Source organism: Denticeps clupeoides, chromosome 8 (genome assembly GCF_900700375.1).
Source record: "Denticeps clupeoides chromosome 8, fDenClu1.1, whole genome shotgun sequence".
Lineage (NCBI taxonomy): Eukaryota > Metazoa > Chordata > Actinopteri > Clupeiformes > Denticipitidae > Denticeps > Denticeps clupeoides.
The window spans coordinates 21401126-21415759 of record NC_041714.1 but is presented as its reverse complement, the minus strand read 5'-3'; the positions used below and the strand labels follow the sequence as shown (position 1 = coordinate 21415759).

Below are 14634 nucleotides of genomic sequence, written 5' to 3'. Positions count from 1 at the left end.
ACACGGTTCAGAAAGTGTTGTATGATACTAGAGTCAAAAGTTAATCGGTGCACCGGCATCTGAACCTGCAGTTTTTTTTCCTGAAAAGTTTTTTTTTTTTTTTAAGTTGCACAATTGAACAAATGAGAAAAATAATTTGCAATAAAGTTTAATATTTAGTCCGAACAATTAGTTGTGACTGTCATTACAAAATATGCACTTAAATAGTTAGATTGACATGCCAAATACATTCACATAGCCATATGAATTCGGAATAGTGATGCCATGGCTCAGCCAATCTGGACAGTAATATATCCAGTCATAGATGTTCATAGGCAGTGCCAGCTCAGTGTAGGAAACATATGCAGGGCAGACCAGCTTACTGACCTCGTCAAACCGAGCTTTAATGATGGTGTTCCAGTGTTTGATGGTTGTGATGGAGTCTGGATGGCAGATGGTCAAGATGGCCTCCCCCATGGACGTTGCTTTGTTCAGGGCGACCCTCTTCTCTTCCAGTTTCTTCATGAATTCCTGCAGCAGGAGGAACAAATTTCCATTATTCACCTGGCAGACAAACTAAGCCAACAAGCTTTTCCCCAGGTTCTCTTCGGTGAAAACATATACCATTTAATGAGCTTGGACTCTTTTAGATTCAAATATGAACTCATTTTTGATGCATCCCATTTTGGCAGGAATTGTTAAAAAAAAACAACTAATTGTCAAAAAAAGTATGTGTGCGCTAAAGACACACTGCACTTCTCATGCAAAAAAAAAAAAAAAAAAGAGGAGGATTGCCTTGTGCTGCTCAATAAGGGCGAGCAGAGCCTCTTCGTCGTCAGGCAGGCTGCCGTGGAAACGCAGACTCTGTTCAGCCTCAGCCAGCCACTCCAGCAGAATGTGAACGGTGGAGTGGAATTCCTCCGCCTGGGAGACGCACAGGACAGGAGAGCCAGTGAGGATTACGGCGACTCCTTCTTCACTGTGGACGTTGCTCCTGTCAAGGATGCTGCGGGTATCTCACCTGACATAGTGCCTGCTCCAGTCGGGTCTGCTTCGACACTGAGAGGGCGCACACTGTCTCCCACCGTGTGCTCAGCTCCTGCATCTGAACTCTGACCCAGGACGAGTCGTCGTGGCGGTTTTCCACAAGCTCGCGGGCAGAGCGCTTCAGGGCCTGGACGCTGCATGTCCTCTTTCCCAGTTCCTTCTGGAAGACCTGCACAGCACCCAAAACAGCCAAGTTGTCTTCCACGGCACACCATTTCCCTCTAATGGCTCTAAATTAGAACCTCTGGCTCGTTTAGAAGTATTCAAGGAACATTTTAAATAGATTCTGTGGATCTGAGTCTATCAGCATAAAGAAACAAGCATTTTGAATCTCAAAGCAGGGGCCACACATGACACTGCTAAAGACTCAGATAAAGGTTGCATAATAAAACACATAAAATAAAAGAAATTACATATGGAATCAATAAACCTGTAATTAATGTAATAAATATACATTTCTTTAATAATTCGACAAGTTTGAAAATTACAAAATGAGATGGCTCGAGCATACAGCATATGACAGTCCAATATAAAATTGACATTTTCTATAAACTGAAACATTAATGTGTCTCCCTAAATCATCATGCTTCAACCACCATCCCTTGTTTCCACTTGTACTCTACATAAATGATGTCATTCAGCAGTTCCAGCACAATCCGTGAAATAAACACAGACACGTCCTTTCCGGGGATCATTTATCCAGCTCTGGGGTTCACTTGGATCCAAGAAAATGAGGTGAAATTATCAGTGATTGTGAAGTTAGTCCCTTAATAAGAGTGGAGGGGACGGAAAATCTTTCAGCCTCTCCGCCTTGCAGCAGATGTCTTACCAAAGAAACCCCATGAACCCCATGTCATTCATCAGCTGCTCAGCGCATCGTATCGTGAGAGCTCTTGAAGAGGTCGTCTGGTTTCGCTATAGTAACTAAGACACCCTGCCTGGAGTCTCGATTGACCATTCCCTGCAAACTGGAACCAGCTTCTCTGTCATGTCACATGTTCTTCTGCCCTAGCAAAAAGCTGAAGGAACGTGACACCAATCCCTGTGCCACAATCCATCACTATGTGAAACTTTGGCTTTTTTTTTTAACAACTATTAATAACTGCATGCACAGGAAATGAGTTAAAAGAACAGCAACATAGTTTCTGGGTGTGGCCTTGCACTTAAAGTTTAGTTGGTGTTGCAACCGTACCTTGTGGCTGTCAATGAGGTTGAGGACCAGGTCTATGTCACCGTGTACAGGTTGATCTTCGGCCAGCTGGGGCTCCACTTTGTAAAGCCAGTCTATCAGAGCCTGAAGGGCGTCCGTAAACTGACCAGAGAACAGAAGCGCCTCTTCCAGTTTGTTTTGCCTGTAGAGTAAGAAAACGAGGGCACGCGGATTCAAACTGTGTTGCTCAGGGACACAATGGTAGTAAGTGGGGTTTGAACCTGTGACTTTGTTGTCTGGTTAATTGTTGAGGGTTTTACCCACGAGGCTACTGCTGATAATTAATTAAAGAAATTAGAATTAAACATGCAGAAAGCCTTTCTCTGCTGCTTCCAGATGCTGTTAGTGTTAAATGGCTCCCAATCCAAAAGAGAACCCAACTAGTCCACATTACTGTCATGTACATTAGGAGCAAACACAGATTTAGCATCTGTTATTAACTGTTCAATTAATGATCCGAGAGAGAGGCTTGTATTTGGACTAGACCTGATTTGAAGGACACTATTCAAAGACTATGAATCTGAAGAAACCCAACACGGATCTCTCCTGAGGATGAAATACCAGAATGAACTGGGTGTGTTACAAAAGTAAAATTGATGATGGTGATTCTCAACAGTGGGAACGACGACCATTTGATCCTGGTACCAAACGGATCATCATGGACCCTCAGGGCTCCTTACCTCTCCACGGACTTCCCACACACAGTGTCCCATTTGTCCCTGAGCTCACTCAGCATGTCATCCAGCTTCTGGGTGTCGTCCTGCAGTGCTGTCTTGTCCTTCAGGGCTCGGCCTGTGCGGGTGGTGGTGTCGTACACAGAGTGTTTGCTGCCCAGGACTTTCTGGAACTCCTGCGATGGAACACCAACTTTCTTCAGCCATTTAGGATGAAACATGTTATCTTTTCCCAAACCATTATGTATAAAGATGATTTCGCCACTCGGACAAATCAACTAGTCAGTGCGAGAAGGTATGGTGTCACCTAACATAGTCTTAAACAGTGCAGTGGCCACCAATACAAACAAATTGAAAACAAAACCATTTATTATTTGTACTGCAAGCAAAATAGCTGCCAAACACTAATCAAATATTGATTTGCCCAAAATGTTTATTGCTAAACATTCTTTATTTTCAATAAAAAAAAATATATTGTGCGTATAGAAAAAGACACACAAAAATAAAGTAAATACAGTATTGGTTTCCATCTGTTTACATTTTTTGTAGCAGATATCTAAATGTCAACAGCTTTTCTGAAAATCTGAATTTAAATTTTTGCCACTTTTTAATAATTATTATTTGTGTGTTTGGCACATTCCTGGACAAGAGACGATGAGTTCCTGTTGGGAAGATATATAAATATATATAATATGTTTCTCTTTCTCTCTCTCTCTCTCTCTCTCTCTCTCTCTCTCTCTCTCTATATATATATATATATATATAGAGAGAGAGAGAGAGAGAGAGAGAGAGAGAGAAACATATTATATATATTTATGCTTTGTGTATATATATATATATATATATATATATATATATAGAGAGAGAGAGAGAGAGAAACATATTATATATATTTATGCTTTGTGTATATATATATATATATATATATAGAGAGAGAGAGAGAGAGAGAGAGAGAGAGAGAAACATATTATATATATTTATGCTTTGTGTGTATATATATATATATATATATATATATAGAGAGAGAGAGAGAGAGAAACATAAATCAACAAAATCTGCATGAATTAGAGAGCGCTCTGTGATGTTCCTCCTTTTGAGCAGATCTGACGCCACCATGGGTGTATTGCACTGTGTGTAATCTGCATGGATTTAAAGTATCTGAAATCAGGGCCAACCATTACACATTCTGTACATGCCAGGATTATAGGGCCGGGGGATTAGGGGAATTCGCCTCACCAAGGGCTGTTAGCAGATCATTAGCAAACCCCGCTGGTGCCACTACAGACACCGTCTGAAGACTCGCAGCAGGAAAGCTTGTGAGGGCAGATGTGGTGGTGAATCACAGGGGCCTGATAAATGATCGCAGTGGCGCAGATGGTTTTCACATGCAAGCTCCACGCCGGGCCGTGGGTCACGGTGGTAATATTTATTATTTGTCAGGGAGTGGCCAGTTCACCTTGTGCTGGGCCAGCTGCAGTTTGATCTTGTCGGGGTCGTTGGCTATTTCGAGCTCAGAGTCCAAAAGCTTCTCCGACTCCTCCAGCCACTCCGTCAACTTGTTCCAGGATTCGTGGAACTGGAGAGGGAAGGAAATGAGGCTGTCAGCTTTATTTATGAAGCACGGCAGTATGTGCCGTTCCGTTCCTTTTTCTCCTCTTTTTTATCTTATTTTCAGTCATCAAAATATCTCAGTTTATAGAATGAAACCTCCATGATATTCATCAACAGAAAGGCCAGATTCTTTATTCCGACATGCTATACCTGCTTGGCCCGCTTCCTGGCATCGTCCAGCAGGCGCCCTCTCTCCACCGACCGCTGCACCACCTTCTCCCAGCGGCCCTGCACGCTCAGGAGCAGGTTCTTGATCAGCACCACATCCTGCTTCTGGCTGAAGTACTTCAGGTGGGTGCCTGTTTTATCCAGTTCGATTATCTGGTCCCGGTGGGAGTTGACCTCGGTCACAAACACCTACAGGGGAGAGTCACAAGCTTAATGGTCCAGAGGACATAATCAGTTTCCATAGTGAGTGGAGCGGCCAGATCAATAAAGCACGTTCCTATGTTAGCTAATGATTCCAGGGTGGGAACCAAACGAAGCTCTGTAATTAGATTAGTGCCCAGTGATCGGTTCATCACTGAGGACAAATTAAGTCAAGTGGTCATGCCTGGCATTTTGATCGAAACAAACACACACACATATACCTTATGCTCATCTATCTGAAACACGATGGTCTCCAGTATGAGGGAGGCAGGGGACACCATGGTGAGGGTCTGCTCCGCTTGGGTCAGCCAATTAATGAAGTCCTGCAGCGAGTTGTGGAAGTCCGTGGCCATGGCCAGAGCCTCCTCCAGTTTCACCTGTAGTGAAGGAGCATCGTCACCTGACCGTCTGCTGACCCTGTCATGGGCTGAGGAAGCGCGTTGCCATGACAGCACTCTTCCCAGAGTGCAAACGGAAGCATTGTGGCGGCATAAATTAGATCACGGCGCTTTGATTCGATGTCCGATGCCATTATTCTGGAGCACAACACAGCCCTTTTAACAATGTAGAAACACCAATCATCCACAACATTAAAACAACTTGACTAGTATTGTGTAGTGCCACCCCGCAGCCCCTATTGTAAAGTTGGAAAAAGGGGGCTTCCATGGCGTAATGTCCATTTTCAGCCACGAGTTTCCATAAGCCATGATAATGTAGAGCCAGGTTGGATTAACGCACCTTCTCGTTTACGCTGCAAAAAAGTTTTATTGACTGTGTAGAAATATGTCATGAAAAAGTGGAAGAAAAGTGTGAACAAGGGAGAGGTACTTGGGGCCTATACACCCACTAAATCACATGGATTTGATGTTTAATTTTTATGAAAGGACCAGTAATGAGATAATACAAATTAGTCACCTCCTCTTTCGGTTTCTTTTAATGTTGTTTTGGTCAGGGTAATATTCATATTTGTGGAAATGTGACAAATGCTGTCACTACTGTCTTACTTTCCCATCCTAACAAAACTAAAGGCATGAAAACTACATATACTACAGGAGTGCTTCGTGGCATGGGGTGCATCTACCTTTCTTTCGGCTGCCTTGGCCTGCACAGACTCCCACTTCTCCCGCAAGTTGCGGAGGTCTTGCTCCATGATGCTGTCCTGGCCCTCGGGGGTCATGGCAACCAGCTGCTGGCCCTTCAGCATCAACTGCTGGTACAACTCCTCCTTCGCCTCCAACGCCTGGCATAACTCCTGCAGGAAAGACATAATAATATAATATACAGAACATACATAGGTCATATTTCTTTTGTAGAGATCCATTTTACGGTATATTCCATACATTCAATACAATAAAATATTTGCACAATTTTACTTTGCACATTTGTTATTCATTTCACTAGTTTCGCGCTGTCTGTCTCATTGTTGTCTACATGGTTTTTTTTGTTAATCTTGCACTGTCTGTGTCCCCTGTTTGCACTTCATGTTGCCCAGTTTGTCTGTGTCGCACACGTGCACTTTATGTCAGTATGCAACGTTGTTTAAACGGTACACGTAGCACCAGGTTCCAGAGAAACGTTGTCTAACATGTATATAACTGAAATGACAATAAAGCTCAATTTCAACATTAACACTACTGTCTATGGAACGTTTCCTGGTACTAAAAAAACGCATTGAATTTTGTAAGAAAAGTTATAATGTAATGCAATTTAGTTACATAACACAAAAATGCCACAAATCGAAACATTTTTATTACTTATAAAGGCATTAAATGGGATCTGAGGGCTTTTTTTTTCTCTCCTTGAAATACCATTTCGTCTCCACAAACAAACACAAAAACAAAAATACAGACATGTCCCCGGCGGACCCTAACAAGCTCGCCATCTGCAATGGGGTTTGTCTCCGTATTCTTAAACACATACCAGATGGGTATTAAGCTGCTCCCGTGCAGTGTCTGGTAAGCCTCCCACTGCCTTTGATGCCAACAGCTGACGTTCTGTGTCTTTCAGCCACTGCTGCATGTCTTCAATCTCCCCGTGGAAACCTTGGGCCTGCAACGCAAAAGTGACAATGGGGATAAAAAAAAGGCCCATTTACAAATGGATGAGTTTGCTCTAAACATTTAATAAGGTGTTCCTGTGAACATCAGTAGCACAGCTACCTGTTCGTCTTACTGAAGAGAAACAGTACACTTACATTCACACTTACAGCATTTACCAGACGTCCTTATCCAGAGCGACTTACAATCAGTAGTTACAGGGACAGTCCCCCCCTGGAGACACTCAGGGTTAAGTGTCTTGCTCAGGGACACGATGGTAGTAAGTGAGATTTGAACCTGGGTCTTCTGGTTCATAGGCGAGTGTGTTACCCACTAGGCTACTACGACCCCGTGCAACTCAGAAAACCATTATAATAGGGGACTAGGTGACATTTATTATTTCAGAAAACTCAAAGAACTACTACCCATGAACAGCTGTGATATGAAGTCGTTGTTTTTCTAATGCGTTCATACTTTATTATGTTTCTTCTGATCCAGTATAAGGTCAAAGGCAGCAGAATTTTGTTACGATTTGGCCAGGTACATCAGTTCTAGCAGTTTTGTCCATAGTTTTACCGTTACGATGCACCCTTGTGAAGTTTTGGCTATGGGACGGCTGAGCTAATCACAGCACACTCTTAAAATCCATTTCTTTAAACAAACGAAAGCATGTAGCCATTATCCTTCATCAGATGTGCATCAAAAGCATTCTTTCTTGAGCTGTAAGATTTGTGATACAAAGGGAACCCCCCTCCCCACAGTCTTTAGGATTTTGTACAGTCTGAATTCCTCCAGTCCTGGGGTGAGAAACATCTGTCAATTCTCTTGTGCACGAGTAAAACTCATGCCATCAGATACCAGGGGGTTGCCAGGAGAGCGAACGGAAAGGATGTCTGGGGGCTTATGGGAAAACCGACCTGCAGCAGGGCATTGTCCAAGAGCTGCCTCCTCTGCTCCGTCTTCTCCAGGACGCTCTTCCAGCGCTGGGTGAGGTTCTCCAGCTTGCTCTGCAGGCCAGAGGCCTCTTCACCCTCGCTCGAGGCCACCAGGTCATTGCCAGCTTTGCTGACAGCCTCCACAGTGCTCTTGTGGGCCAGAACGTCATTCTGCAGCACCTGGAAATAGTCCCAAAACGCAGATTTCGCTCAGTATAGATAAAGCTTGCCGATGCCCATTTAAGAGCAAAGTCAGATGATTGCCTCACTCCTTCATTACTTCAGGGATTGTAAAAAGGTTCCTCCCCACTATGCATGGTTCATGTCATTCCAAAACCTATAAAGCATTCATTTCACAAAGCCTTTTAAGGGAGAGGAAACAGAATGTCTTCCCGGAGGAAACCTCACATAAACAGGTGAATCCAACCAGAGACATGTCAGTGCCTACACTTGGTACAGGCTTGTGTGCTTGTCATGATTGTGTATGTGCTTAGTTTAAGTGCACAAGTGTTTACCATCTCTCAAATAAACCCAAGTGCAGTGCACTGCATGCTTCATTTGCACACGAGCACTGATGAGCAGAAACGTTTAAACCAGGAGGCAGAAGAGCGACGCGGCCCATACCAAACTCATCAAAATCTTACAGTAGGAAGCAGTGGTCAAATATGTCTGGCTTAAATATGACTGAATGATTCTGTCATAACGATCAAAAATGTGGTCTGGTCTCACGTGGTGTTTTGCCAGCTCGATCTCAATGGCTTTCGGGTCCCCGCTGGCCTGCCTTTGTTCGTTCAGCAGCTCCTCGGTGTGGGTCAGCCAAGCCAGCAGCTCATCCAGCGCATGCTGAAACTGCCCTAGTGCCAACAGCGCCCCCTCCAGCTTGTGCTGAAAACACACACAAACGTACAAACGTAGTTACAAAAATCCCATTGTGATCATATGTGCCGATATCCGAATATTTGCCGGAACCCTCACCTGTCTGTGGATGATCTTTTCGTCCAGGTTATCCCACACCATCCTGAGCTCAGCCAGGGGCTCCTGGATGGCACTGCGGTCCATTTCCTCCACCACCTTCTTCAGCAGCAGCCCCGCCTGGTGGTTCAGCCGCTCCATCTCGATCTGCAGCTGGTATGCCTCGCCTTTGAACTCCTGCAATGGGACGACAGAGTCGTCACGGTGACGAACCGGTTTTAAACAGCGCCACTGGTGCCATTACGTGGACCTCAGAAGACATCAAACGCCGGCCTTTCATTGCTGTCCAAAACACTGTGGCGAACTGATTTCTGCGAGCGTCCTTGCACAAACACACCTGCCATTTGTGTCACAGACCTCAAATAACAATAGGGTCTCACTGCTATTATCAGCTCTTGGCCTTTGTGTCAGTACCTACAGTGTCAGTACCATGTCAGTACCCATCAGTTATATAGACGGGGGAAAACCTTCAGTGCTATGCACATTTAAAGACGCTGAACCGTACCTTGAGCTCCTCGATCTGCTGCTTCACGGTTTCCAAGTCTGTGCCCACGGGTGGCATTGAATCCAATTTGCCCTCCAGGATGTCGACCCAGTCAAACATGCCCTGCATGCGGAACAATGCAAGGTGAGGAACAGAGGCATGTCTGTTTACTTAAGGACAAAAAAAACCTATTCAGACCTTTCACGTTCCTTAATGTGGATAATGAGCCCAAATAAGAAATTCCCGGAAATTCCTGCTATGCAAATCCCTGTGTGTGTGTTGGGTTTCAAATGCAAACAAATGAAGGTCCTGGGACCGTATTAATGGCACAAGCATTGATGGCAACTTGTTAATGGATAGCATTCATTCTCGTTCGAACAGATTGTGGATTTCACTTCTTTTCCAAGAAGTGAGTCGGTAGCAGCATTCACAGAGTGGAGGGTGAACGGAGTGTGACGACGCACATCACTGTTAATGGCGGAAAAGTGCATTTGTGATGTCCAGTATTGCAAGCTCAGTTTATGCTGACTGCGACGTACCTGAAGGCCGTCCTGAAACTGCACCGCTGCCTGCATGGCTTCCTCCAGCATGTCCACCCTCTCTTTCCATGTCTTATTCAGGGTCTCCCAAGCAGAGTTCACCTGGCAATAGACAACAGCAGCAGCTTTACTTGGGAGTCAATGTTCGTGGGATATCTGAACATTGCTTCAATCCAAAATGTAAGACCAATTTAACACAAATATTAGTGACTGGCTGCAGCGTTTTTTATATTTAATTCTTACCTCATCCACACTCTTCTTGATGACTGGCTTATCGGGTTCTCCACATGCGGTCATCAGCTCCTCCCCCAGGTTCTGTACAACAACAAGCTCCTCTTGGAGTCCGTCAATCTCCTCCCTGAAACTCTGGGGAACAACACGAGACCAGATCAGACAAACCCATCCAGGATAGTTTATTCTGAAAGTGGCCAAATTGTCCTTAAAAAAGGTTTATATATATATATTTATATATATATATATATAACCTCTAACCTCTACAGTCTCCTGCTGCTGTTTGACAACCGACGGATCCACTCCAGGCTCCTCAAGGTCTTTCAGGAGGTCCTGAGTGTCTTTGATGGTGTTGATCAGAGCGCAGTGGTCACACCAGAATCTCTCGGCTAGGTCCATGACATCCAGCAGCTTTGCCTCTCTCTCCTCCAGCAAGGCCTGAATGTCGTTCCAGGTGAACACCATCTGGTCCAGCTTATCTTGAACAGCTGCACGTCAAGAAAATGCAACAATATCTTACGTTGCACAAAAACTGGTCGTCTTCAGCGTTACATTCACATTTCCTTTCGGACCTTTTGCAGAAATGTCCTTGTCGGCACCCTCGGAGCGAGCGATCATCTCCTCCCCACGCTGCCGAAGAGTATCATATGACGGCAGCAGCTTCTCCAGGTCCATGGTCACAGCCTTGTTCTCTGAGATTTGCTCCTTAATCTTCTCCACTTCCACCGAGATGGAGGGAGGCTGGCGCAGGCGCTCAGCTATCCGTTCCAGGGCCTCCATCATGGGGTCAATCTTGTCGTGAAACTGCATGGACAGCGAAAAAAAAAAACCTTAATACATTAAACACTTTTAACTTTTTTGTAGTAGGAACCTTGACTTCCACCACAAAACGTCCATTTAGAAAAATACGTCTTCAAAAACCTTGACAATGAGGACTAAAAGATTGATCTTATTTTTGCATCCTCATCATATAATTCCAATTATTGTCCAAGGTTCAAAACCCCACTTACTGACATTGTGTCCCTAAGTAAGACACTTAACCCTGAGTGTCTCCTGTATCACTCTGGAAATCTATATTGGCTCTAAAAAGAATGCAGTGAGCAGCTACTAAATTTCCCTCTGAAATGGATTACAATACCACCACGAGTGTGGTCGGGAAACTACCGCCATTGCCACATAGGTACCACTTGATATCAGTTTTCATTTTTTTTCCAGACTACACCTTTGAGGTTGTAATGTAGACCCATAGGCGTAATCTGTCCACTGTCCAGTAATAAATTCCACTGCTTTCACAACCCTTTCACTTTGTGTGTGCTGAAAGGTTCAGTTGGGAGTCAGATGTGCATTACATCAGCTCTCTCTCTGGTCTTGTTTCAAAGAAACACTATGACTAAGAACTAATAACTCCAGAGGCTAATGGCCAATGATAAAGCCCATCTACCAAGACTCTTTAGCAGCTCCTCTCATTAAGTTGCTGTCATAGTTTTGGATGGTCATCAAACAGACCCCAAAACACTACGTGTAAGGTTTGGCTTTTCTCTTCACTTAAGATAAACACGAGCTATTTCTGAAATGAACTTCTGTCCAGTATAACTCAAGAAATGCACTGCAAAGCGTGTGAAGGGTCCATTAGACACAAATTTTGCCAGGGGCAATATGAAATACTCTGCCATGCATGCCTTCCTGACCTCCATCTAAACACGATCATTAGAAGAGAGAACATGGAAAGCTTCAGCAACATATGACCATCAGCGTGAGTTGATGTGGAAAGAAAAAGCACCTGTGTGCATTTGGACATCGCCTCGTCCAGAGCCCCTGCCCTCTGCTTGACGTCAGCCTTAAGCTGAGCGTATATCTTGTCTGTGGTCGTGTACTTCTCCCTGATTGGCAGCCCTTCAACGGGGCTGAGTTCCAAGAGCTGAGGGCCGGTTTTGTTCATCTTATCGATGTGGGGCTTGTGCTCTGCAATCAGCTCACGCATTTGCTGAAGGGGACAGAAATATCATTGTGGTTTAATGCATATTGTTATAGGTGGATTATTACAAATCAGATTATTACATTAACCAGAAAAGACATTCAATCAAACTGGACTAAAAACATATTTAAATAAAACAGAGATGAGTTAATTAATCTGAATAGGATTCAGAGCTATATTGTGTAGTATTCCAGCCAATCGTACCCGAAGCTCTTCTTGCTGTTGCCTGAGGACCTCATACTCGATGGCAGGCTGGGGCAGTTGGGTGAAGTTGGCTCTGGTCTCCTGTAGCCAGGGCCAAAGCTCCTCATACGTCTCCCAGAACTGAGTGGCCAGGGACTGGGCTCTCTCCAGCTGCAGACACCTCTCCGAGTTCAGCTGACTGACCACGTTGTACTTGTCCAGGAGTTCCTGGATCTTGGCCTAGTAAGTTAATCGGAGGGAAACAAGGTTTAACTGAAGATGAATTCCACAAAACCCTTCATATTTCATATTCATTATACACAGGGTATCTGCTGGTTTAAGGGAGCCAAATATAAGACTTTTTAAGACCTTTAAGGCCTTTCATCAAATTTAAGGTTGGGCATCAGGGTTGTCATTTACGTTTGTCCAAGGGCCAGAGTTTTTCTCGGGAGACACTGTGAGGGCCAGATACACTTCTAAAATAAAATATGAATTGTATTTTCTCTTAAATAATATATAATTATTTTATATATTAATTTTCCTTCTAAATTTCTGCTCTTGTTTAGCATTTGTCAACAGCATATTTTAGCCTATGTTTAGGCGTGTCTAGACTATTTTTTGGGTTTCTTATTTGTGAGTCATTTCCAGTGAACCCAGAAGTGCGTAGCTTGCCGTGACCCACAGATTATTGGCTTGATTCATTTTCATTTAGAAAAAAACAACAAAAAAAATTTTTTTTGGGGTCTACTGTATTTTTCAGACCTTCAAACTCTGGATTTAAGGATTATTAGTAATTTTTAATGATATTTAAGGCCTTAATTTTGGAAAATCCAATTTAAAACCTACAGCAAACATCTACACATCATACCTTAAGGACTTCCTTTTCCACCTCATTCTTGCTCCTCATTATGGTCTCTCCCGTCTTGACGATATCATCAACGGAATCTTTGTGTCTCATAATGTCCATGGAAAAACCCTGTGAATCCGAGAAGAAGGTGTTTGATTCCACCAGACTCCGGGACCACACACGGGACAAAGGATTTGTTGCTATTTACAGTTCCTGTTTGCGCTTGTTTGCTGGAATAAAGATGAGAAGCGACAGACTGACCTTCTGTGCCTGGAGCTGGGCGGTGGTCTGGTCCTGTTCCAGCCTGATCTCACCCAGCGTCTGCAACTTGTTCTCTGCATCGGTGAGCCAGGTGAGTTCGGAGTCTGCCGCCTGCTCAAACTGTTACGAAAACCAAATATTTGCACCAAAAGACATATCAACGTGTCTGAGTCATGAACCGTACAAATCAGGGCTGAGGATGGAAGCAAAGGGCCCGAATTCTTCTTTAAAAAGCGAATAATGTCATGCAAATTCACTCGGGCCCTCTCACCATGGTATTAGCAAATTTAAAAGGCCGAGCTCCATGGGGATCAAATCAAGCAGGACTGGCCTCAAAACAGATGTGATTACCATCACAAAAGCATCATTTAACCAGAACAACAATTAGCATCCGTTGGGCACCATAGGGCCGCCGGTGCCTGTTTTGTACTCAACAGAAATTACCTGCTGTGATTTCAAAATGGCGGCATTGATGGCTTCCACGCGCTGGGTGATGGAGTCAGTGGCGAACTTGTAGCGTTCATTGTCCTCCGTGATCATCTTATCCAGGCCCTCCCGGGCCCGCCAGGGCACCAGCTCCAGGAGGGAGTTGCTCACGGTGTTCAGGCTGTCCACCTGGCTCCGGCGCTCCTCCACCTCCTTCAGCAAGGCCTGGTCAGGTGAGGACACACGACCGAGACTTTTCTTTTAGCTTTCGGTTGCGTATAATCCCTGGATTTTTATACCAGTTCAAGGCTCCTTTGGCTTTAATTCTCTGTTTGCTTGGTGTTTCTTTTAATAGACCCGATCTACTAAGCACAACTAATGAATTCTGAGATTTTACTGACATTAAAAAAGCCAACACATAAGCTGCAGCCTTGATGGAAGACGAGATTAATCTTACTTTCTGCTTGTCTTGAACTTGAGTAAGCTGCTCTCCCACAGGCTCCTGGGCCCCAAAGACAGCCAGCTGGTGCTCCACCTTTTCCAGCCAAGAGCACAGGTCCTCGTGGGTGAGTTGGAGCCTGGTGGCCAGCGTCAGAGCCTGCTCCAGACTCTTCGATACGTCACCACTCATGGTGTTAATATCTGCATACCGCGACTTAATTCCATCCAGCTTGCCCTGGATGACGACCACCTCATCGCCTACAGCAGCGGTGACAGATTTCATGTATCATATTTCAGACATGCATTTCCGAGACCCATTGCATTACCGTGAGATATAAACTTTACATGAAACTCTTTTGTATACTATCTGATGCTTGTCTTCTATTTTTTGCACTACAGCAATTCTAACATAGA

General features: G+C 44.3%; 1 protein-coding gene across 10 annotated transcripts in view; it reads right to left on the bottom strand.

Annotated features, from left to right (window-relative positions):
* Positions 1 to 14634, bottom strand: part of dst (dystonin) — a 99275-nt gene that overhangs the window by 7923 nt on the left and 76718 nt on the right. For all 10 annotated transcript variants that reach the window (XM_028987978.1, XM_028987987.1, XM_028987985.1 and 7 more), the window contains 24 exons: positions 14237 to 14478; positions 13798 to 14004; positions 13354 to 13473; positions 13114 to 13221; positions 12267 to 12485; positions 11868 to 12071; positions 10660 to 10891; positions 10349 to 10575; positions 10100 to 10222; positions 9857 to 9958; positions 9339 to 9440; positions 8837 to 9010; positions 8591 to 8746; positions 7844 to 8041; positions 6811 to 6939; positions 5972 to 6142; positions 5112 to 5267; positions 4672 to 4878; positions 4367 to 4486; positions 2917 to 3086; positions 2219 to 2378; positions 1001 to 1195; positions 775 to 903; positions 367 to 510 (listed from right to left, as the gene is read on the bottom strand). In XM_028987978.1, coding sequence (XP_028843811.1) covers positions 367 to 510; positions 775 to 903; positions 1001 to 1195; positions 2219 to 2378; positions 2917 to 3086; positions 4367 to 4486; positions 4672 to 4878; positions 5112 to 5267; positions 5972 to 6142; positions 6811 to 6939; positions 7844 to 8041; positions 8591 to 8746; positions 8837 to 9010; positions 9339 to 9440; positions 9857 to 9958; positions 10100 to 10222; positions 10349 to 10575; positions 10660 to 10891; positions 11868 to 12071; positions 12267 to 12485; positions 13114 to 13221; positions 13354 to 13473; positions 13798 to 14004; positions 14237 to 14478 — 3995 coding nt within the window. The remainder of the gene's footprint in view (positions 1 to 366; positions 511 to 774; positions 904 to 1000; positions 1196 to 2218; positions 2379 to 2916; positions 3087 to 4366; positions 4487 to 4671; positions 4879 to 5111; positions 5268 to 5971; positions 6143 to 6810; positions 6940 to 7843; positions 8042 to 8590; positions 8747 to 8836; positions 9011 to 9338; positions 9441 to 9856; positions 9959 to 10099; positions 10223 to 10348; positions 10576 to 10659; positions 10892 to 11867; positions 12072 to 12266; positions 12486 to 13113; positions 13222 to 13353; positions 13474 to 13797; positions 14005 to 14236; positions 14479 to 14634) is intronic.